Genomic DNA, 24,629 nt, shown 5'->3' with positions numbered 1-24,629 from the left:
ATTGGGTTACACACATAGTTATATTCAGTTATACTGTTCAGTAATGATGGGACATTGTTTGTAAATCTATAATCGATATCGGTTATTACCCAAAAGGCTTTACGGTGTAGGTGCAAAATGTCATAATTGGATGACTGTGTTTTAAATTTTAAAAAAATGCTGTCATATCAAATTTTTCGTAGTTTAAATTCAAAATACAGAACTTACCTTGGATTTATGCTTATGAAAGAAATATATTTAGAATGGACAACTTTATAATGTCTTCTATCTGAGTTATAGGAAATTTTAATCCACCGATAATCAATCATGAAATACTAGAATCAATTACTGTATAATTTGATTAGTTCATCGATTATATCCATTCATTGTCCCATCATTACAATAGAGGCTGTTTTTTTCACAGTTCTACCAAAGTTTTTTTTTTAGTAAAAAGGATTGATTTTTCACTTTTCATGAAAATAAAAAATATGGCCAATATTAATTCAAGTTATTTCATTTTTAATACTTGTATTTTATTTTCCAAAATAGCGAAAAAATACAGCACCGCATGAAAAAACAACCTTTATATTGATCAAATTTGGTTATACATAGAAATTTAGGCACACAAAACAGTTTAACACTACTGTAAACATGGAAATTTAAGCGAGGGGGAAATTTACGCTAATTACACAGAGCCCTTTTGATCGCGAAAAATCCCCCCAAGCGTATTATTTTGATATCAATTTGAGTAATCTCGAACTACAAATGTGGAATGATCGCAAAAATTACCCCAATGCGTATAGTTTACATATCGAAATCACGAAATTAACCTCCCGCGAAAATAACCACATTTACAGTATATGGATAGACTAGTGACACAACAGGTAACCAGATTAGTGTATCATATTTATCAACAAATAAGCAAATCTTCTCAAATAAGCACCTCCCAACAAATAAGCCACCTTCTTCATTTTTGCAGAATCATTAATTTTGAAAATAGTTATGTAGCGGAACTGGACTTGGCTGAATGCCGATGGCCAGGTTAGTGGTGATTTCTTCATGAACCACTCTAGCTTACCGTTTTTAAGATGATGATTCTGAAAAAATGAAGCTTATTTGTGAGCAGGGGCTTATTTGCAGATAGGTATTATATGAAAATATGACATCGCAATACACATTTCATGGGTAAAATATTTCACATTATGACAAACACAATAACACAGGGGAATGATAAAATACAACATATAATATTTTATTAAATATTCAAATATTATAAGATATGACATAGCGACACAGGGGATTGACACCACATTTCATAGGTAAAATATTACAGATTATGACAAACACAATACATTTGTAACACAGGGGACTGATAAAATACAACATATAATATTCTATTAAATATTCAAATATTATAAGATATGACATAGCATGACACAGGGGATTGACACCACATTTCATACGTAAAATATTTCAAATTATGACAAACAAAATAACACAGGGAGCTGAAAAACAACATATTTTAGATATATATCTATTATAACATGGTACAGCAACACAGGGGATTGACACCACATTTCATAGGTAAAATATTTCACATTATGATTTAGTGAACAAATAACATGACACAGGGGTCTGACACAACTAACACAGGGTACTCACACCGGGTAGAACAGGGTACTGAAACCATGTCATTGGAGAGAAACACAAAGTTAAAAATATGTATATTGTTTACAACATAAATATTTTTGTTTATTATTTCTGACATGTAATCAAAGTTGATTGCACAAATGCATTACAATAAATATAAATAAACGATTTTAATGCAGCATTATGAAATCTTCAAATTGTGCCTAATTATGTTTTTTCAGCTTTCCCCATTTTTCTGAAAACTGGCTGCATCTAGATGCTGGTTTCTTTGAGAGTTGTTTCAACATAATAATCTTAAAGTACACTGTCTATGTAAATACAATGAGTGCGATTAGCAATGCATTACTCGAGGGCTAGGAGAAGTCTATTACACAGTCTAAGAAACCTTTTGTACTGGGGGTAAAATTCTCATAATCTTTCATCAATTTGTGTTTATGTGTATAGAGGAGTGTCGAGAGAGAAACTAAGAACAACTCCACCCTTTTATATAACACAAAGTACAGCAAAGTCGTAACAAGCTTGATGTTCAGCCGAGATATCGCGATGCAAAACCATCTCTACCTGAACACAGTATTTAATTATTTCAACAAAAAGTAAGCCGATAGTATTGGAGTAAACAGGCTGATGCTCCGGATCCATCATCTACTTTATAAGCCTCCACATGGAAAATATAAAATACCAACTTTATAATAGTAACTGAACTCGAAGATTTTAGTCTCTTTGAATCTAAAATTTTTACAGAACTGTACTTTCTAATTTTTTTATGATAAAAGTATGTTTTGGTCAAAATTTAATCATTTTTGTTTTAGTTTAAATACTTTCAAATTTTTATACATAATTCCTTTTTAAAATGAAGTAAAATATGAAATTACTGATAAATTCAAGTGACATTTTAATCCAAACAAGTATTAGAGGTATTCACAGAGGATCTCTTGAAGATCAAATTTTATTTATGGTTTAAAGGATTCATCTTAGCTATAATTTAAGATCGTTACTAAGTTTCGACTGCGAGTATAATTTTAACTAAAGAACGATTATATTGACTTATCAAGGTTCAGAAGAGAGCTGCAAAAAGGGGAGATAACTGGTGTGGGTCATCCAGAGTACAGACACAGTGCATTCCACAGGAAGAGGCTGTTTTGTTGGTTTGTATGGGCTAATTGACTCCATAGCAACTTCTGACTGTACAGAAAGGTTTAAAAGCAGGTCAGCTGAGTACTTGTGTGAAGCATAACCCTTCTAAGTAAGTACTTTATAAGCCACGGTTTTAAGATTGCAGTACAGATTCCGAAACGAAATACCACAAACATTCACATTCTATCATAGCATCTCAACCATATGTATCATGGAATACCATAAATTCCATTGTGGAAAAAGAACTTAATATTCTGCTATTTATCAACTGCAATAAAAACCAATTTGCATCATAATACTTGGAAATGTGGATGGATTGGCATTGAAAGCAGAAAAACATACTGAATTAATTGCAATATACGTACTTTCGGAGTCATACTTAAACATTTTATATGTAGGATCTTTTACATGAACAGACAATCTTCAAGGCAGTCTACAGGGAAATGATATCTTAGGGAATCCCTATCACACTGAAGGAGTGAGTGAAGAAGAGAATAGAGAAGATAAATAAGATATTAAAGGAACATAACAGGAAAGAAAAGGAATGGAATGGTGAAGGATAGAAAATGGAAAGGAAAATGATGAAAAAAGGGATGAAAAATAACGATGAAATAAATTGAGAAGTAAATAAGAGAAAGGATGAAGGATAAGATTTGTACTAATAAAACTGTCATCTATCACAGAAAATTAATAAAAAAATATTCTTGTCATATATATATTGGGACATTGAAGAATGATTTGACCTTACTTGAACTTTGACCCAACATTATGACCTTGATAGTGAGTTCATGAGATCATTATCAAGCTGTTAATTGCAGTGATTTAATTGTTACAATACAAGTTTCATTAAAATGTGAAAACTGCTATAATGTAGTATGGCTTATAATCAGTAAACAAATATGATCTTAACACTTGAAAGTAAATTAGAAAGAGAGAAGAAAGTAAGTTATAATAATGCATGTAATAATAAAAACAAAATATGAATAATTGATGTCTGAATAATTTCCTGAATTATTTGGCAAATTATCAAAGGAAAATGGAGAAAAGGAAAGAAATGAAAGAGTGTATAAGGATGAAAAATGGATGAGTATGAGATTTAAAGACCGAGCAATAAAATTGAAGAGAAATGAAAAGTTTAAAGAACATGGTGCATCTCTTGACCTGTTAAATCAGTACACAACATTCTGACCTTCACCTCTGATGATGACCTTGACCTCTATATGACCTTGACTTTAGTTTGGTATCAAGGGAATTAAAGTGTTAAATGATTTTTAGCTCTCTGGACGGAGTCCAGGAGAGCTTACGCAGTCATTCTCATGTTTTTGCCGGAAGTAGAATTATTAAAAGTTTGTGGACAGAGGATATCAGAAACAGTGGGACTGTCAGAATGGATTTCAAGACACATGATTGGGGTCGACACGAACTAGATTTGACAAGAAATTTGAGTTGTTAAATGATTTCATTTTCGAGTAATCGTCAATTAACGGTGTCATTTTGGACATTCTCGGTGTCACAGGGACATGCCGAACGTTATTCTGAGGAGTTATGAGGCAAAGTTCCTATATCAACCCACTGAAATGTGTATATAACAATGTGCTGCAACACACGTATCCCTGTGACGCTGCAAAAATTTGCTGCTATGCGTGTTACATTATACACATTATGTCGTCTGCTACAGTGTACAGGGTGTCTCGCGAAGTATATGTGTATACGTCCCTGGCAAACACTGATATGGAATATTACTATGTATTCTTAGTAGTTCCAATTGTTTATCTTCTCTCATAATAATAACTTAATTTCTTGAAATCATGGGAATGGAGCCCTATCTTTAAATCGGCAAAAGTTCCGGCCTATCACAAGGAGACTTGACACGAACACACCGCAGCCTCCCAAAACACACATATGCACTCACCACACTCATACATGTCGCACGCACGGGAGGCCGTCCTTAAATGACCTTAGATGTTAATAGGACGTTAAACAAAATAAACCAAACCAAACCAAACCAGAGTTATTACTTAGTATTTGAAATATGTCCTGTTATCCAGTGTATAGCTTTAAATCACTAATATATGTAACTGTTGACAAATGTGTTTTGGGTATAAAATGTACCATGTGTAAATATGGTAAATATCAGAAAACTTGTGATAATTTAAATCAAATTTGGAGAGAATATAGGTTTCTAATTGATTATAGTCATATGCATATATATTGATGATTTGTATTATGTAGTGATAATGTGCAAGCTGAAAGTATGTCGCATTGGTACTAAATTGATGACCAATTTGACATGTGACCTTTGGTGACTAATAAATGAATAACATTTCTCTAGTCATATACATCGGAAAACAGTGAAAATATTATGAGATGAAACAGGACACAATTCTCTATAAGAGTACAAAATTTCATTTGAAACGATCAATACACAAAGTCAGGAAAATTCATTGAAAAAGTTGAAAATACAGAGAATATATAGCAAAATAAAAAAAAAATAAGACTGAAATTGGCAAGGAACTGTATATACAAACAAGCTGGATTTCTAATCAACGTCCAGAGAGCTACGAGGCCCTTGGCCTCTTGTTTTGTGGTGACATACAACTATCATTTTGAAATAGGTTACATACATTTTTCTATTCAAATTTGTTCTGGGTTCAAAATCTGACATACTCTGGAGCCCAACCTATGCATTTCTGCCTGAAACGAGGATAGCAGAAATACCATGATCTTGTGTCTTCCACTATGCCCTGGCCTTCATACCATAAGATTCTGTGTAGTGTTTCAGATAGCGGCATGGATACCATTGAGCCATGGGTGGCACTGTTAGGGTATCAAAGTACATATACACATTCTTGACACTATCTAACTTACTATAATACCCCTGACTGTAGCTACATGTAGGAATGGTGGATTGAAAGGCAAGCTTATTTTTATCTAAAATACTACAAGACATTTTACAGTCATACCAGTAAGAGTTGGATGGGATAGTGCTCTCATAGACCAAGGTTGGATTCCCAAATCAACATAAAATAGATACTGGGTGACATGTCTGACCCTGTGATGTCTGTATGGGGTGACATGTCTGACTCTGTGTTGTCTGTATGGGGTGACGTGTCTGACCCCGTGTTGTCTGTATGGGGTGACATGTCTGACCCCGTGATGTCTGTATGGGGTGACGTGTCTGACCCTGTGTTGTCTGTATTGGGGTGACGTGTCTGACCCTGTGTTGTCTGTATGGGGTGACGTGTCTGACCCTGTGTTGTCTGTATGGGGTGACGTGTCTGACCCTGTGTTGTCTGTATGGGGTGACATACCTGACCCTGTGTTGTCTATATGGGGTGACGTGTCTGACCCCGTGTTGTCTGTATGGGGTGACGTGTCTGACCCTGTGTTGTCTGTATGGGGTGACATGTCTGACCCTGTGTTGTCTGTATGGGGTGACATACCTGACCCCGTGTTGTCTATATGGGGTGACGTGTCTGACCCCGTGTTGTCTGTATGGGGTGACGTGTCTGACCCTGTGTTGTCTGTATGGGGTGACATGTCTGACCCTGTGTTGTCTGTATGGGGTGACATGTCTGATCCTGTGTTGTCTGTATGGGGTGACATGTCTGACCCTGTGTTGTCTGTATGGGGTGACATGTCTGACCCTGTGTTGTCTGTATGGGGTGACATGTCTGACCCTGTGTTGTCTGTATGGGGTGACATGTCTGACCCTGTGTTGTCTGTATGGGGTGACGTGTCTGACCCTGTGTTGTCTGTATGGGGTGACATACCTGACCCTGTGTTGTCTGTATGGGGTGACGTGTCTGACCCTGTGTTGTCTGTATGGGGTGACGTGTCTGACCCTGTGTTTTCTGTATGGGGTGACATGTCTGACCCTGTGTTGTCTGTATTGGGGTGACGTGTCTGACCCTGTGTTGTCTGTATGGGGTGATGTGTCTGACCCTGTGATGTCTGTATGGGGTGACGTGTCTGACCCTGTGTTGTCTGTATGGGGTGACATGTCTGACCCTGTGTTGTCTGTATGGGGTGACATACCTGACCCCATGTTGTCTGTATGGGGTGACGTGTCTGACCCTGTGTTGTCTGTATGGGGTGACATGTCTGACCCTGTATTGTCTGTATGGGGTGACATGTCTGACCCTGTGTTTTCTGTATGGGGTGACATGTCTGACCCTGTGTTGTCTGTATGGGGTGACATGTCTGACCCTGTGTTTTCTGTATGGGGTGACATGTCTGACCCTGTGTTGTCCGTATGGGGTGACATGTCTGACCCTGTGTTGTCTGTATGGGGTGACATACCTGACCCCGTGATGTCTGTATGGGGTGACATGTCTGACCCTGTGTTGTCTGTATGGGGTGACATGTCTGACCCTGTGTTGTCTATATGGGGTGACATGTCTGACCCTGTGATGTCTGTATGGGGTGACATGTCTGACCCTGTGTTGTCTGTATGGGGTGACGTGTCTGACCCTGTGTTGTCTGTATGGGGTGACGTGTCTGACCCTGTGTTGTCTGTATGGGGTGACGTGTCTGATCCCGTGATGTCTGTATGGGGTGACATACCTGACCCTGTGTTGTCTGTATGGGGTGACATGTCTGACCCTGTGTTGTCTGTATGGGGTGACGTGTCTGACTCTGTGTTGTGTGTATGGGGTGACGTGTCTGATCCTGTGTTGTCTGTATGGGGTGACATACCTGACCCCGTGTTGTCTGTATGGGGTGACATGTCTGACCCCGTGTTGTCTGTATGGGGTGACATGTCTGACTCTGTGTTGTCTGTATGGGGTGACATGTCTGACCCTGTGTTGTCTGTATGGGGTGACATGTCTGACCCTGTGTTGTCTGTATGGGGTGACATGTCTGACCCTGTGTTTTCTGTATGGGGTGACATGTCTGACCCTGTGTTGTCTGTATGGGGTGACGTGTCTGACTCTGTGTTGTCTGTATGGGTTGACATTCCTGACCCCGTGATGTCTGTATGGGGTGACGTGTCTGACCCTGTGTTGTCTGTATGGGGTGACATGTCTGACCCTGTGTTGTCTGTATGGGGTGACATGTCTGATCCCGTGATGTCTGTATGGAGTGACATGTCTGATCCCGTGATGTCTGTATGGGGTAACATGTCTGACCCTGTGTTGTCTGTATGGGGTGACATGTCTGACCCTGTGTTGTCTGTATGGGGTGACGTGTCTGACCCTGTGTTGTCTGTATGGGGTGACATGTCTGACCCTGTGTTGTCTGTATGGGGTGACATGTCTGACCCTGTGTTGTCTGTATGGGGTGACATGTCTGATCCCGTGATGTCTGTATGGGGTGACATGTCTGACCCTGTGTTGTCTGTATGGGGTGACGTGTCTGACCCTGTGTTTTCTGTATGGGGTGACGTGTCTGACCCTGTGTTGTCTGTATGGGGTGACGTGTCTGACCCTGTGTTGTCTGTATGGGGTGACATGTCTGACCCTGTGATGTCTGTATGGGGTGACATGTCTGATCCCGTGATGTCTGTATGGGGTGACATGTCTGACCCTGTGTTGTCTGTATGGGGTGACATGTCTGACCCTGTGTTGTCTGTATGGGGTGACATGTCTGACCCTGTGTTGTCTGTATGGGGTGACGTGTCTGACCCTGTGTTGTCTGTATGGGGTGACATGTCTGACCCTGTGTTTTCTGTATGGGGTGACGTGTCTGACCCTGTGTTGTCTGTATGGGGTGACATGTCTGACCCTGTGTTTTCTGTATGGGGTGACGTGTCTGACCCTGTGTTGTCTGTATGGGGTGACATGTCTGACCCTGTGTTTTCTGTATGGGGTGACATGTCTGATCCTGTGTTGTCTGTATGGGGTGACATGTCTGACCCTGTGTTGTCTGTATGGGGTGACGTGTCTGACCCTGTGTTGTCTGTATGGGGTGACGTGTCTGACCCCGTGTTGTCTGTATGGGGCGACATACCTGACCCCGTGTTGTCTGTATGGGGTGACGTGTCTGACCCTGTGATGTCTGTATGGGGTGACATGTCTGACCCTGTGTTGTCTGTATGGGGTGACACGTCTGACCCTGTGTTGTCTGTATGGGGTGACGTGTCTGACCCTGTGTTGTCTGTATGGGGTGACATGTCTGACCCTGTGTTGTCTGTATGGGGTGACGTGTCTGACCCTGTGTTGTCTGTATGGGGTGACGTGTCTGACCCTGTGTTGTCTGTATGGGGTGACACGTCTGACCCTGTGTTGTCTGTATGGGGTGACATACCTGACCCTGTGTTGTCTGTATGGGGTGACATGTCTGACCCTGTGTTGTCTGTATGGGGTGACGTGTCTGACCCTGTGTTGTCTGTATGGGGTGACGTGTCTGACCCTGTGTTGTCTGTATGGGGTGACGTGTCTGACCCTGTGTTGTCTGTATGGGGTGACATGTCTGACCCTGTGTTTTCTGTATGGGGTGACATGTCTGACCCTGTGATGTCTGTATAGGGATCACAATCTTACCCTGCCCATGTTTTTATTGGGCCATGTGCCTGACCCTGTGAGATTCCTTGGAATATATTGATTTCCTTACACATTGTACTGACTGATCAATTCAAATTGATAAGAGTTGCTTCATAATTATTAAAAAAAACCTATATCTGATTTACTTACTATACAATTCTTTGAAAAGCGAAAAAACAAAAAAGATGAAAAATCAAAACAAACGAAAATTCTCTCTCAGTATATAATTTTCAACAAAACCATCTGATAATCATTGATCCTGACAAATTTTGCAGTTTACATGTTTAAGTACTTCAAGAGACAATTACAAGTTAATCTCTTATCATCTGTTTTGCCTCATACATTGTCAGCTGTTGAAAGCTTAAAATTTCAGAATAGTGTGCATATAGATAACAATTACAGCAGAGCTCTTCAGTCATTCTCCGGCATTGGATGCAAGACTCTATATCACCCTGATTCTCTATCACTCAAGCTCTTCTCATTCCAATTTTTTTTTCTTTTATCTTGTCTTTGGGATGCAAATTTTACAATTTAATGACATAATCAACTACTCTAAGAAAGATGGGAGGTGGGGGTGGTGGGAGGGCTGGGTTGCAGTAGATATCTGTTGTCAAAGGCAATTGTTGTAGGTTGGGATTTTATCAGGATTCAAAATAAACTACTTTGTAGATATATTGTTTACTTTTGGCAAAGCCATTGGTTTTTGGTATTAAATGTCATAATTGATGTACGAACTGTTTCTTAATTTTCACAAAGAACAACTGCGGATCTGTAGTAGCGGAACAAAAACCCTGGCACACCTTGAAATTTATCATCACTGATATGGCGCTCGTTCAATATACAGAGACACACAACACAATTTCACTCAGTTTATTCTGTAAAGGGGTTTAAACCACTGCACAATACTGTAATACAAATTTAATTTTATGATAAGAGCATTATTAAATGATTTCATAGGAAAGTGTGACATTTGTTCCAAAGGTTGACTTTCATAAATGTTGATCATATTCATCAAAGGATGACCTAGCTCTCCCCCCCCCCCCCCCCCTCCCTCCATTACTACCACCACTACCCCATCCACCCTGCACCCCCGTCTAACCCCTTCAATACTTCCACCTACCACTTCTACCCCCTTAAACAGATTTCAGTCATACATGTGTACTTAAATAGCTGGCCCTTTAACACATGTTTAGATATCTACTGAAAACATTGGCCCCTTAATGCAGATAAGGACATCATACTGACCAAAGATTGTCCGTGTCAGGAAAACTTGGCCATACTGACCTATGTCCTTGGAATGTTGGAGTTTGACTTGGTCGAGTTTCTCCGCCAGCCCCTTAACATCATCCTGTAGACCCTCATATTCCAGCTCCTTCTCATGGAGGCGCTCCATCAACTGGCAGTTAGCCTTCTCCAGGCTGTATAGGAAAAACCAGGTAAATCTCAGGTAAAATACAGGTAAACATAGGTAAAATGATGGTAAACATAGGTAAAATGATGGTAAATATAGGTAAAATGATTGTAAATCTCAGGTATAATACAGATCAAACAACAGGTAAAACATAGGTTAAACTTAGGTAAAATGATGGTAAATCTCAGGTAAAATACAGGTAAACATAGGTAAAATGATGGTAAACATAGGTAAAATGATGGTAAATATAGGTAAAATGATTGTAAATCTCAGGTAAAATACAGGTAAACATAGGTAAAATGATGGTAAACATAGGTAAAATGATGGTAAATATAGGTAAAATGATTGTAAATCTCAGGTATAATACAGATCAAACAACAGGTAAAACATAGGTTAAACTTAGGTAAAATGATGGTAAATCTCAGGTAAAATACAGGTAAAACATAGGTAAAATGATGGTAAATCTCAGGTAAAATACAGGTAAAACATAGGTAAAATGATGGTAAACATAGGTAAAATGATGCCATGTAAGACACAGATAAATCTCAGGTATTATACAGGTAAAATATAGATAAAATCATGGCAAACCTCAGCTAAAACAGAGGTAATCACAGGTAAAATAAAGGTAAACTTTCGGTAAAACAAAGGTAATTTCAGGTAAAATACTGTACAAGTAAACTAGACTTCAAAGTTAATAGCTAAACACTTAAGTTTCTTTACTGCTATACAAGACTATGAACAACTGGATTTGACAGGCTCTTTGTGCCTTTTCAGGATGATAAAAAGTTCCATGTGAAAAAACAAGTTTCATGTGAAAAAACAGAGATATTTACACAAATTTTCAAGAGATTCACACAATTCATATGGCACTTATCTTACATAGAAATCTTTTACTCTCAAGATGGTTTTTGAAATTGCAGAATTAAGAATTCTCCAAAGCTCCTTGAGAAAAACCAACAATTTGGCATAATTTCAGGTTTTCAATAATGTATGATGTACAGAAACCTCTCAGCACATTCAGCTGTACCCCTCACATCTGGTGAAAGTAATGTCAGTCAAGTGTTATACACTATTCTCACAGTCTCAACAAATTAAATACTACGACTCTTGTTTTCAGCCTGTTATAAGCTATCAACTCAACACTGATTGTATATATCCTCTCTAGAAATAAAAAATAAATAAAAAAAACTTAATCAAATTGTGATAAAGTAAAATGTAATTGCCAAATTTGTATTACTGAAATATTGGTTTTACTTTCAATTATTACTATTTCAAGATGACAAAAATAAAAAATAAAATGATAATAATAGATAAATAAATTGGCAACCTTTTAATTTTCAAAATGCATCAATACTTAATCAAAAGATAAAACAAAATATTTGCAATTTTTTGTAACTTAATATCATTCTTGCTTTTGATACAATGTAATTCATTTTCAAGATGGCAGAAAAATTCAATAAATCAAAATCCACGGCATCCATATGGAATTTGTTGAAAAAAAAAATCCACTATGGTGAGACCTTGAAATAATCTTGAAAATTACTATTTTCTTCATCAGAACATTTTCACTGTGTGTACCATAGGTATATTCTAAAGATAAAGAACAATTAAGAAAAAAGTTTTATGTTGATGTCTGGCCTGTATATTAAAGAAATTAACAGCCTATATCTAGTCAATATTATGCAAATATAATATGTACATATATCTGGCCAGTAGAGATATGACCAAAATTATCAAGTCTATATTAGGTGTAGATATATCCTGTATCTGGTCAGTAGAGGTATGACCTATATCAGGTCTTAATTAGGTGTAGATATAACCTGTATCTGGTCAGTAGAGATATGACCTGTATCAGGTCTATATAAGGTGTAGATATAACCTGTATCTGGTCAGTAGAGATATGACCTGTATCTGGTCAGTAGAGATATGACCTGTATCTGGTCAGTAGAGATATGACCTATATCAGGTCTATATAAGGTGTAGATATAACCTGTATCTGGTCAGTAGAGATATGACCTGTATCTGGTCAGTAGAGATATGACCTGTATCTGGTCAGTAGAGATATGACCTATATCAGGTCAGTAGAGATATGACCTATATCAGGTCAGTAGAGATATGACCTATATCAGGTCTATATAAGGTGTAGATATAACCTGTATCTGGTCAGTAGAGATATGACCTATATCAAGTCTATATTAGGTGTAGATATATCCTGTATCTGGTCAGTAGAGATATGACCTGTATCTGGTCAGTAGAGATATAACCTGTATCAGGTCAGTAGAGATATGACCTGTATCTGGTCAGTAGAGATATGACCTGTATCTGGTCAGTAGAGATATGACCTATATCAGGTCAGTAGAGATATGACCTGTATCTGGTCAGTAGAGATATGACCTGTATCTGGTCAGTAGAGATATGACCTGTATCTGGTCAGTAGAGATATGACCTATATCAGGTCAGTAGAGATATGACCTGTATCTGGTCAGTAGAGATATGACCAATATCAAGTCTATATTAGGTGTAGATATATCCCATATCTGGTCAGTAGAGATATAACCTGTATCTGGTCAGTAGAGATATGACCTATATCAGGTCTAAATTAGGTGTAGATATATCCCATATCTGGTCAGTAGAGATATAACCTGTATCTGGTCAGTAGAGATATGACCTATATCAGGTCTAAATTAGGTGTAGATATATCCCATATCTGGTCAGTAGAGATATAACCTGTATCTGGTCAGTAGAGATATGACCTATATCAAGTCTATATTAGGTGTAGATATATCCTGTATCTGGTCAGTAGAGATATGACCTATATCTGGTCTATATTAGGGGTAGATATATCCTATATCTGGTCAGTAGAGATATAACCTGTATCAGGTCAGTAGAGATATGACCTATATCTGGTCTATATTAGGTGTAGATATATCCCATATCTGGTCAGTAGAGATATAACCTGTATCTGGTCAGTAGAGATATGACCTATATCAGGTCTAAATTAGGTGTAGATATATCCCATATCTGGTCAGTAGAGATATAACCTGTATCTGGTCAGTAGAGATATGACCTATATCAGGTCTAAATTAGGTGTAGATATATCCCATATCTGGTCAGTAGAGATATAACCTGTATCTGGTCAGTAGAGATATGACCTATATCAAGTCTATATTAGGTGTAGATATATCCTGTATCTGGTCAGTAGAGATATGACCTATATCTGGTCTATATTAGGGGTAGATATATCCTATATCTGGTCAGTAGAGATATAACCTGTATCAGGTCAGTAGAGATATGACCTGTATCTGGTCAGTAGAGATATGACCTATATCAGGTCAGTAGAGATATGACCTATATCTGGTCAGTAGAGATATAACCTATATCAGGTCAGTAGAGATATGACCTGTATCTGGTCAGTAGAGATATGACCTGTATCTGGTCAGTAGAGATATGACCTATATCTGGTCAGTAGAGATATATCCTATATCTGGTCAGTAGAGATATAACCTGTATCAGGTCAGTAGAGATATGACGTATATCAGGTCTATGTTAGGTGTAGATATATCCCATATCTGGTCAGTAGAGATATAACCTGTATCTGGTCAGTAGAGATATATCCTATATCTGGTCAGTAGAGATATAACCTGTATCTGGTCAGTAGAGATATGACATATATCAGGTCTATGTTAGGTGTAGATATATCCCATATCAAGTCAGTAGAGATATGACCTATATCAAGTCTATATTAGGTGTAGATATATCCCATATCTGGTCAGTAGAGATATAACCTGTATCTGGTCAGTAGAGATATGACCTATATCAGGTCAGTAGAGATATGACCTGTATCTGGTCAGTAGAGATATGACCTGTATCTGGTCAGTAGAGATATGACCTGTATCTGGTCAGTAGAGATATGACCTATATCTGGTTAGTAGAGATATGACCTATATCTGGTCAGTAGAGATATATCCTATATCTGGTCAGTAGAGATATGACCTGTATCTGGTCAGTAGAGATATGATCTGTATCTGGTCAGTAGAGATATGACCTGTATCTGGTCAGTAGAGATATGACCTATATCTGGTTAGTAGAGATATGACCTATATCTGTTCAGTAGAGATATATCCTATATCTGGTCAGTAGAGATATGACCTGTATCTGGTCAGTAGAGATATGACCTATATCAGGTCAGTAGAGATATGACCTGTATCTGGTCAGTAGAGATATGACCTATATCAGGTCTTTATTAGGTGTAGATATATCCCATATCTGGTCAGTATAGATATGACCTGTATCAAGTCTATATTAGGTGTAGATATAACCTGTATCTGGTCAGTAGAGATATGACCTATATCAAGTCTATATTAGGTGTAGATATATCCTGTATCTGGTCAGTAGATATTTGGACTATATCATGTCTATATTAGGTGTAGATATATCCTGTATCTGGTCTCATATTTTACTAAACTATATTAGACATTGGTTGTCTTATAACCATGCATGGACGTATTGCCAGCAGGACACCCCATCCGGTCACATTATACTGACAACAGCAAACCAGTCGTCCCACTCCTAATATGCTGAGCGCCAAGCAGGAGCTGCAACTACCATTTCAAAGACTCTGGTATGTTTCGGCCAGAGGACAGAACCCAAAGCCTTCCTCACAGGGGCAAGTACAGACCCAACAGAGAATATTTTTAACATAAACGGTACAGTTAAATAAGATTTTAACAAAATTAAATCAATCAAATGTTTAATTGATGGATAAAATCATTGGAATAAATTTTCAAACATAATTACTTGAAAAATCAATAAGTTCATCATTACGGAATTGAATTCCCTCAATTTTATTGAAGAAACTACCATCCAATTCAGGAAATTAATCTTGATTAAGGTTTTAAACAAGTGCCCCGTCACAGTATTAGATCTGTATTTCATCAGTGTTGACGGAGTTACAACATTTACAGCCGAGACGACCAGCAGAATGACTCACATCAAAGTCATGAAATGCAAATTTCATTGTTTTTTAAAAACGGGAATACAATCCTAATTCTATTTATTCATGGGCTGTTTAAGCAAACAACAAATCGGTCAATATAAACATGTTATCTAGAATTAGGTAAAGAATTGATTTTTGAGATGGAGATTCAAGATATTTGATGGTATCTTTTCTACCGTATTCATCCTGCAATAAGCATTAAGATATGAGTGCCAATCTCTGACTCGAAGTAAGGGGTGGGTTTATTGACAGGAATATTGTAATATACTTTTATACTTTTTAGGCATTTTTACTGAACTGTAATACTAGTGGGATAAGGGTGGGATTATATCACGGAAGAATAAAACAGCTTTTTTTTTCAATTCCACTGAACTGCAATTCATACTGATGAGCTTATTACCAGACATGGGCTTATGACCAGATATTGGCTTATTACCAGGCATATGCTTATTACCAGATATTGGGTTATTACCAGACATATAGGCTTATTACCAGACATATAGGCTTATTACCAGGCTTGGGCGTGTTATCTGACATGGGGTTACTACATTAGGCTTGGGCTTATTTCCAGACATGGGCTTATTACCTGACATGGGCTTATTACCAGGCATGGACTTATTACCAGACATGGACTTATTATCTGACATGGGCTTATTACGAGACATGGGCTTATTACCAGGTATGGGTTTATTTCCAGACATGGGCTTATTACCAGACATGGACTTATTACCATGCATGGGCTTATTACCAGACATGGACTTATTACCAGGCATGGGCTTATTACCAGACATGGACTTATTACCAGACATGGACTTATTACCAGGCATGGGCTTATTACCAGACATAGACTTATTCCATATGGTAATATGATAAAAAGGATGATCATACTATGATAGAGAATCAATTAACTTGAAGGACATACCTTTAATACATATCATTTTATATTTGTTTGAAATGTGACTTATTCAATGTACGTGAATGTGGCAGTTGAAAATTTCAAATCTCCAAATCTAGAAATACTCCATTTTTAAAAGTACTTATAAAAACATTTTTTTTGTTGAAAAAAAATCACCGTTAAAGTCTGTAATACTATCTTTATATGAAAAAAAAATATAATAAAACATGATTTTTTTTGTCGTAAAATGTAACATTTATTTTGCTTGGCCTCAAAAAGATTCCACCCTTTGTTAAATGACGTTGTGCAGTACTACGAAATATCATTTCTACGTCTGCTCATCTGCTCGTATAAGTTCATGGTCTTTCTCAGATATAATACATCTAGACACTCACTTTATAGATGTATATATAATTCCATGTTTTGTTACCTACATCATCCATATAAATAACATTACAAACAAAAAATAAACATCAACAAATTGAGTTAAAGGAGTCGTTTGTTATCTCGGCCATTTCGATTGTTCTTATCAATTTCCACAGAGTATAAAATCATGAAAATGCAGATAACACAACTACACAGTCTGCACTGATGTGCATAACCATTTTTTTTTTTTCATAAAGAAATTGAGGTTCACCTAACATAAACATATTAGATGCAATCAACCATACCAGTCTGCACGGATGTGAATAACCATTTTTTTTTTCAACCCTGAGAGAAAAATAAACGTTCACCTAATGAAACAAGAGATCCCAGAGGGATCTTGGCGCCCACCATTGAATGTTCTTCATAGGTTCCATGTCAGATTGATCTTTTCTCTACTTTTCTCTTCTTCTAAGTCTTACTAATCTGTGTAAATTCAGAAGAAACCTCTAGTACTTTTCAAACAAGGGAAACCTATATATAAAAGTTAAGATTAAGGCACCAAATGGAACCTATATATGGAATTTGAGAAAGATTCCTTCAGTACTTTCTGAGAAATAGCGATAACAAACTTCAATTGTCAAAATCCAAGATGGCTGCCTATCGGCCATGTTGTTTTCCGATTGGTCTCAAAATACAATATGCATAACTAGGCACCTTGGGGAACCTACATATGAAATTTCAGGAAGATCCCTTCATTAGTTTCTTAGAAATAGCAATAACCAGTTTCAATTTTCGAAATCCAAGATGGCTGCCTGTCGGCCATGTTGTTTTCTGATTAGTCTCAAAATACAATATGCATAACCAGGCACCAAGGGGAACCTACATATGAAATTTCAGGAAGATCTCTTCAGTGCTTTCTGAGAATTATCGATAACAAACTTCAATTGTCAAAATCCAAGATGGCTGCCTGTCGGCCATGTTGTTTTCTGATTGGTCTCAAAATGCAATATGCATAACTAAGCACCAAGGGGAACCTACCTATGAAATTTGAGAAAGATCCCTTCAGTACTTTCTCAGAAATAGCGATAACAAACTTCAATTGTCAAAATCCAAGATGGCTGCCTGACGGCCATCTTGTTTTCCGATCGGTCCCAAAATGCTATATGCATAACAAGGCACCAAGAGGAACCTACATATGAAATTTGAGAAAGATTCCTTCAGTACTTTCTCAGAAATAGCGATAACAAACTTCAATGGTCAAAATCCAAGATGGCTGCCTGTCGGCCATGTTGTTTTCTGATCAATCCCAAAATGCAATATGCATAACTACGCACCAAGGGGAACCTACATATGAAATTTGAGAAAGATTCCTTCAGTACTTTCTCAGAAATAGCGATAACAAACTTCAATGGTCAAAATCCAAGATGGCTGCCTGTCGGCCATGTTGTTTTCTGATCAATCCCAAAATGCAATATGCATAACTACGCACCAAGGGGAACCTACATATGAAATTTGAGAAAGATCCCTTCAGTACTTTCTCAGAAATAGCGATAACAAACTTCAATGGTCAAAATCCAAGATGGCTGCCTGTCGGCCATGTTGTTTTCCGATCGGTCCCAAAATGCAATATGCATAACTAGGCACCAAGGGGAACCTACATATGAAATTTGAGAAAGATCCCTTCGGTACTTTCTCAGAAATAGCGATAACAAACATCAATGGTCAAAATCCAAGATGGCTGCCGGTCGGCCATGTTGTTTTCCGATCGGTCCCAAAATGCAATATGCATAACTACGCACCAAGGGGAACCTACATATGAAATTTGAGAAAGATCTCTTCAGTACTTTCTCAGAAATAGCGATAACAAACTTCAATGGTCAAAATCCAAGATGGCTGCCTGTCGGCCATGTTGTTTTCTGATCGGTCCCAAAATGCAATGTGCATAACTAGGCACCAAGGGGAACCTACATATGAAATTTGAGAAAGATCCCTTCAGTACTTTCTCAGAAATAGCGATAACAAACTTCAATGGTCAAAATCCAAGATGGCTGCCTGTCGGCCATGTTGTTTTCCGATCGGTCCCAAAATGCAATATGCATAACTACGCACCAAGGGGAACCTACATATGAAATTTGAGAAAGATCCCTTCAGTACTTTCTGAGGATTAGCGATAACAAGAATTGTTTACGGACGGACGGACGGACGGAGGGAGGGACGGACGGACGGACGGACGACGGACCACGGACGCAGGGCGATTTGAATAGCCCACCATCTGATGATGGTGGGCTAAAAATATCACACAATCAACCAACCATGAATTGCACAGCCAACCTACAATATTAATTTTATCCGATTTAGAAATTTCTGCTAATTCATGAACTAAGTGGGGCTACAAAAAGCTCAGACAGTAGATATGTATCTGATAAATACAATATCAAGTGAATGTCTGAGGAAGGGATAGCTCAAATGGTCAGAGTGCCGGCCACATCATAAACCTCAGGTGACGATCCGAGGTGTGTGGTTCTATTCCAGTCATGACAGCTGAATCGGTCTGAGTGCCAGCCATATAACCTCAGGTGCGGTCAGAGGTGTGTGGTTCGATTTAAGAACAAGGGGTCATGATAGCTCAATCGGTCAGAGCGCCATGCAGGCATATAACCTCAGGTTAATATTCGAGGTGTGTGGTTCTATGCTCAAGAAGACCCCTCCTCAATATGACCCTGGCTGTTCATGGGGCAATAAACACAGCAAACAAATAATTAAACGTTTATGTTTATTAAAAACAAACATTCAATCCCAACATACGTGTACCCGGGGCAGTTTCCATTTCTCAGGGGTCTGAGATTACAACCCGTCCTGTTCTGTCATGAATGTGTCCTTGGGAAAGGCACTAAACCCTTATTGCCCTAATGTACACTGATAGTATATATTGACAGGCCTACTGTATTTATTTATCGATGTAGCCACAAGCTACTACAAGAAGACCCTGCCTCAAAATGACCCTGGCTGTTCACTGGTGATTTATCGATGTATCCACAATCTACTACAATAAGACCCTGCCTCAAAATGACCCTGGCTGTTCACTGGTGATTTATCGATGTATCCACAATCTACTACAATAAGACCCTGCCTCAAAATGACCCTGGCTGTTTATTGGTGATTTAGTGATGTATCCACCAGCTACTACAATCAGACACTGCCTCAAAATGACCCTGGTTGTTAACTGGGTGATTAACTCAGCTCTGAAACTAACATATTTACTATAAAACAGTTTTCCTGCATCGGGAGACCACTCTTTTGATAATTCTAACAGGTAGAGTTTGCTGCTTTAAAAGTTTTATTCTGTACAGAGATCACTTTCGTAAATATCTTACTACACAGTAAAACCTGTCTAAACCAGACATCCCCAGGGCTTGTATTTCTTACTACACAGTAAAACCTGTCTAAACCAGACACCACGAGGCCTGATATTTCTATCTACACAGTAAAACCTGTCTAAACCAGACACCACTGGGCTTGATATTTCTAACTACACAGTAAAACCTGTCTAAACCAGACACCACGAGGCCTGATATTTCTATCTACACAGTAAAACCTGTCTAAACCAGACACCACTGGGCTTGATATTTCTATATACACAGTAAAACCTGTCTAAACCAGACATCACTGGGCCTGATATTTCTATACTACACAGTAAAACCTGTCCGAACCAGACATCACTGGGCCTGATATTTCTATATACACAGTAAAACCTGTCTAAACCAGACACCACTGGGCCTGATATTTCTATACTACACAGTAAAACCTGTCTAAACCAGACATCACTGTACCTGATATTTCTATCTACACAGTAAAACCTGTCTAAACCAGACACCACTGGGCCTGATATTTCTATCTACACAGTAAAACCTGTCTAAACCAGACACCACAAGGCCTGATATTTCTATCTACACAGTAAAACCTGTCTAAACCAGACATCACTGGGCTTGATATTTCTAACTACACAGTAAAACCTGTCTAAACCAGACATCACTGGGCCTGATATTTCTAACTACACAGTAAAACCTGTCTAAACCAGACACCACGAGGCCTGATATTTCTATACTACACAGTAAAACCTGTCTAAACCAGACATCACTGGGCCTGATATTTCTAACTACACAGTAAAACCTGTCTAAACCAGACATCACTGGGCCTGATATTTCTATACTACACAGTAAAACCTGTCTAAACCAGACACCACGAGGCCTGATATTTCTATACTACACAGTAAAACCTGTCTAAACCAGACATCACTGGGCCTGATATTTCTATATACACAGTAAAACCTGTCTAAACCAGACACCACGAGGCCTGATATTTCTATCTACACAGTAAAACCTGTCTAAACCAGACATCACTTGGCTTGATATTTCTATCTACACAGTAAAACCTGTCTAAACCAGACATCAACAGGCCTGATATTTCTAACAACACAATAAAACCTGTCTAAACCAGACATCACTGTACCTGATATTTCTATCTACACAGTAAAACCTGTCCAAACCAGACATCACTGTACCTGATATTTCTATCTACACAGTAAAACCTGTCTAAACCAGACATCACTGGGCTTGATATTTCTATATACACAGTAAAACCTGTCTAAACCAGACATCACTGGGCCTGATATTTCTATACTACACAGTAAAACCTGTCCAAACCAGACATCACTGGGCCTGATATTTCTATATACACAGTAAAACCTGTCTAAACCAGACATCACTGGGCCTGATATCTCTATACTACACAGTAAAACCTGTCTAAACCAGACATCACCAAGGCTAATATTCCCTGCCAGACTGTACAGGTTTTTAATTACACATGTTTAAACCCAGAAATGACTGAAGCATGTGAATAGAAGATAACAATCAAATTTAAAATGCTAAGCATTTTGATTTTACAGGGATCAGTTGAGATAGGTTACTAGCTACTTAATGGCAAAGATACTTATATACAGCTTTACCTAAATATTAAAACCCTTTGCTTTCAATACAAAGACACAGCAAGGGTGCCTATGGGGTCAATTACGGTAACACGGCCTCTGTTCAGCCAGCCCCACCAAGACCTGGATATTTGCTATGTGTAAGGCTAATCGGAAACCAAAAACATCAACATAAATGTTGTTTGAGGGGGAGGGGAGGAGAGGAGGGGGGGGGGGGGGGGGGGGGGGGGGGGAGGTAGGATAACAATTTTCAGAGCTATAGAGCAACATGTTGTAGAAACTATCACAAAACAGTTTTTTTCTTACCGATAAATATCAAAAGATTCTTTCTTCAAATGGTTTGAAAAGAAATGAAAGCTTTTCAAAAAAGATTATGTCTGTAAGAAAATCTTTTCTCAGATACCATGAAACTGAAACATTCCAACATCTAACCTGTTTTATTTCCGTAGTTATGGTTTCCCGTAGGTCAGTAGATACAAATAAAACATGAAAATACTTTTAACACAGAATGACTGATAAAATAGTATGCTATCTCGAGATTCAGCCACATCTGTGAAAAAACAGACTTCAAAACAAAAAACACTAATACACACATGTAAGTGGTGCTATCAAATGCCCTTCTAATATATATATATAGAGCGAGTTTTTGTCTACAGTTAAGTAAATCTTGACAAGAATTTATTTATTTATTTATCTAAGTTTTAACATTACAAGGTATTTTTTCATTTTGTTTACTTATTTGTTTGTTTTTGTTTATTTTTTATTTATTTGTGCTTTAAATATTTGATCTTTTATCTATCTATTTATTCATTTGCTTATTTTATTATTTATTTCATTTAGTATTGTTTATTTATTTCTATTTATAATTTTTGATTTATTTATTCATTACATTATTTCTAAATTTTTATTTACTCATTATACACAGTAATTGACATTAATTTCCACCAACCAAACATCAAGGTAGATCTGGCTAAATTTTAAATCAGAACTCGCAAAAATGTTTGATATTTACTATGGAAATGTCAGATGGATTATTAGAATTTTTTCAAATTCCTCTTCCTCACAAGTACTCTAATTTGTAATTATGCTGACAGTTTGATTTTAGATTAATTTCATAAAAACAGAAACCATCAAATATCCCTAATCTGAAATTTCAGAATGACTTCTAAAAGAAATGGGGTTTAAAGAAAAAATTAAAACAAAATTGCAAGGTACATTGTATATATCAAAGGATTTTTTAAATAAGTAACTGAATATTGATTTTATCCTGAATAAGAAAAGTAAGTTGAAAATCATTTAGAAAAGTGATTAGGTGCTGAGCTGTAATTAAAAAATTAGTAAATTAATACAGTAATTAATTATACTAATTAGGAAAAGTAATTTATGATTTTCTAATAAGAAGAAATGTATACAACTCTTGAGAGATTACTTACCTTGTGAGATTTGACTCTGTCATACTTTCCACAGTTATTGAGGTATCGTCTCCAAAACTGGCCTCCGACGATTTATCCCCGGGTGAAGCCTCCTCCGGGGAGTCAAAACAAGGCTGTAAAGTTAGGGGGGGAGGTTTTTGTCCTTTAGGGAGTCTCTGTTCGTCCCCCTCTCCCTCTCCTCTGCTCTTGTCCCCCTGATGCTCACAGCTGCGTTGTTCTACCGACACAGACAATACTCCCTCTCTTTTCTGTTCCCACTCGTACAACTTACGGGCAAACTCTGTTGTAACTTTGTGCTCTCCCAGAGGGCTATAAATAGGAGAGTTCAGTTTAGCTTCCAGGTCTGGTTGGCTAAGACGTCCTTTCATCTTTTCAATACGTGCCTCACGTTCCAAGGCTTTTAGGCGTTCCTTCTCTATCCGAATCCGGTCCCTCTCTAATTTCTGTTGTTCACGTTCCACACGCTGAATTTCACGTTCACGCCGGCGTTCTAACTTGCTGCGGTCCTTATCGGCCTTGACCTTTCTGCTTCCATGTCTGTCATCCTTATGAACTTGACCTATGACCTTTGTTGCATCCTTGGTATCAAGGGGAGGACTTGCACTGTCCTTTCGGTATTTGATTCGTTCCCATTCTTCAAGTTTTTTACTAAAGCTCTCAGTGAGTTTTTGTTGTAACTCCTCAACGTTGACCACTGTCGGCTCGGCGCTTATGCTAGCGCCCTCTGGTGACACTTCTCGAGAGTCACGTGGCACTCGCTCTTCTCTCCCTTTCTCTCCTAGATAATCAAAAAATCATTATCAAATATATTCTTCATAAATAATAGTTTTGGCAATTGAGAAAAAATATTTCTTAATTAGATCATTCAACTTTTAGAAATTAAAAGAAATTTGAAAAAAATATAAAAAAAATTAAATATGTCACATTAACTACACATAAAAATTGACAGATATAATAATCTATTATTACATAATGATGATTGTCAAGTTATAAAAACTAAACAGTAAATTCAAACTTAAAAATACCTTACAATTTAATTGATATTCTATTAATTAGATTTGCAGCATTTTATTCAATCTCTATAAATTTTCATATGTTTACAACATTTTAAGTACACCAAACTGATCCATCACATACTTGTTTTGACTCTAGCGTAAACAACAAAACCCTTCACATGTGTTATTTATCTCATTTAATGATTTTCACTTGTGGGGAGGACTTTTTATGTGTTATATGTGCTGTGCAGTTTGACGACTGTAAGTGCTTAGCCTTTAATTGTATCAGGTTTTATACAAG

At 37.7% G+C, this 24,629-nt stretch overlaps 1 protein-coding gene across 1 annotated transcript in view; it reads right to left on the bottom strand.

Annotated features, from left to right (window-relative positions):
* LOC117338615 overlaps window positions 1-24,629 on the bottom strand; it is an 82,168-nt gene that overhangs the window by 14,612 nt on the left and 42,927 nt on the right. Inside the window, 2 exon segments of the mRNA XM_033899976.1 lie at window positions 10,533-10,666; window positions 23,334-24,111. Coding sequence (XP_033755867.1) covers window positions 10,533-10,666; window positions 23,334-24,111 — 912 coding nt within the window.

The sequence above is a fragment of the Pecten maximus genome, chromosome 1 (assembly GCF_902652985.1).
Source record: "Pecten maximus chromosome 1, xPecMax1.1, whole genome shotgun sequence".
Lineage (NCBI taxonomy): Eukaryota > Metazoa > Mollusca > Bivalvia > Pectinida > Pectinidae > Pecten > Pecten maximus.
Note: the sequence above shows the minus strand (reverse complement) of the source record. Positions and strands in the feature narration are given on the sequence as shown.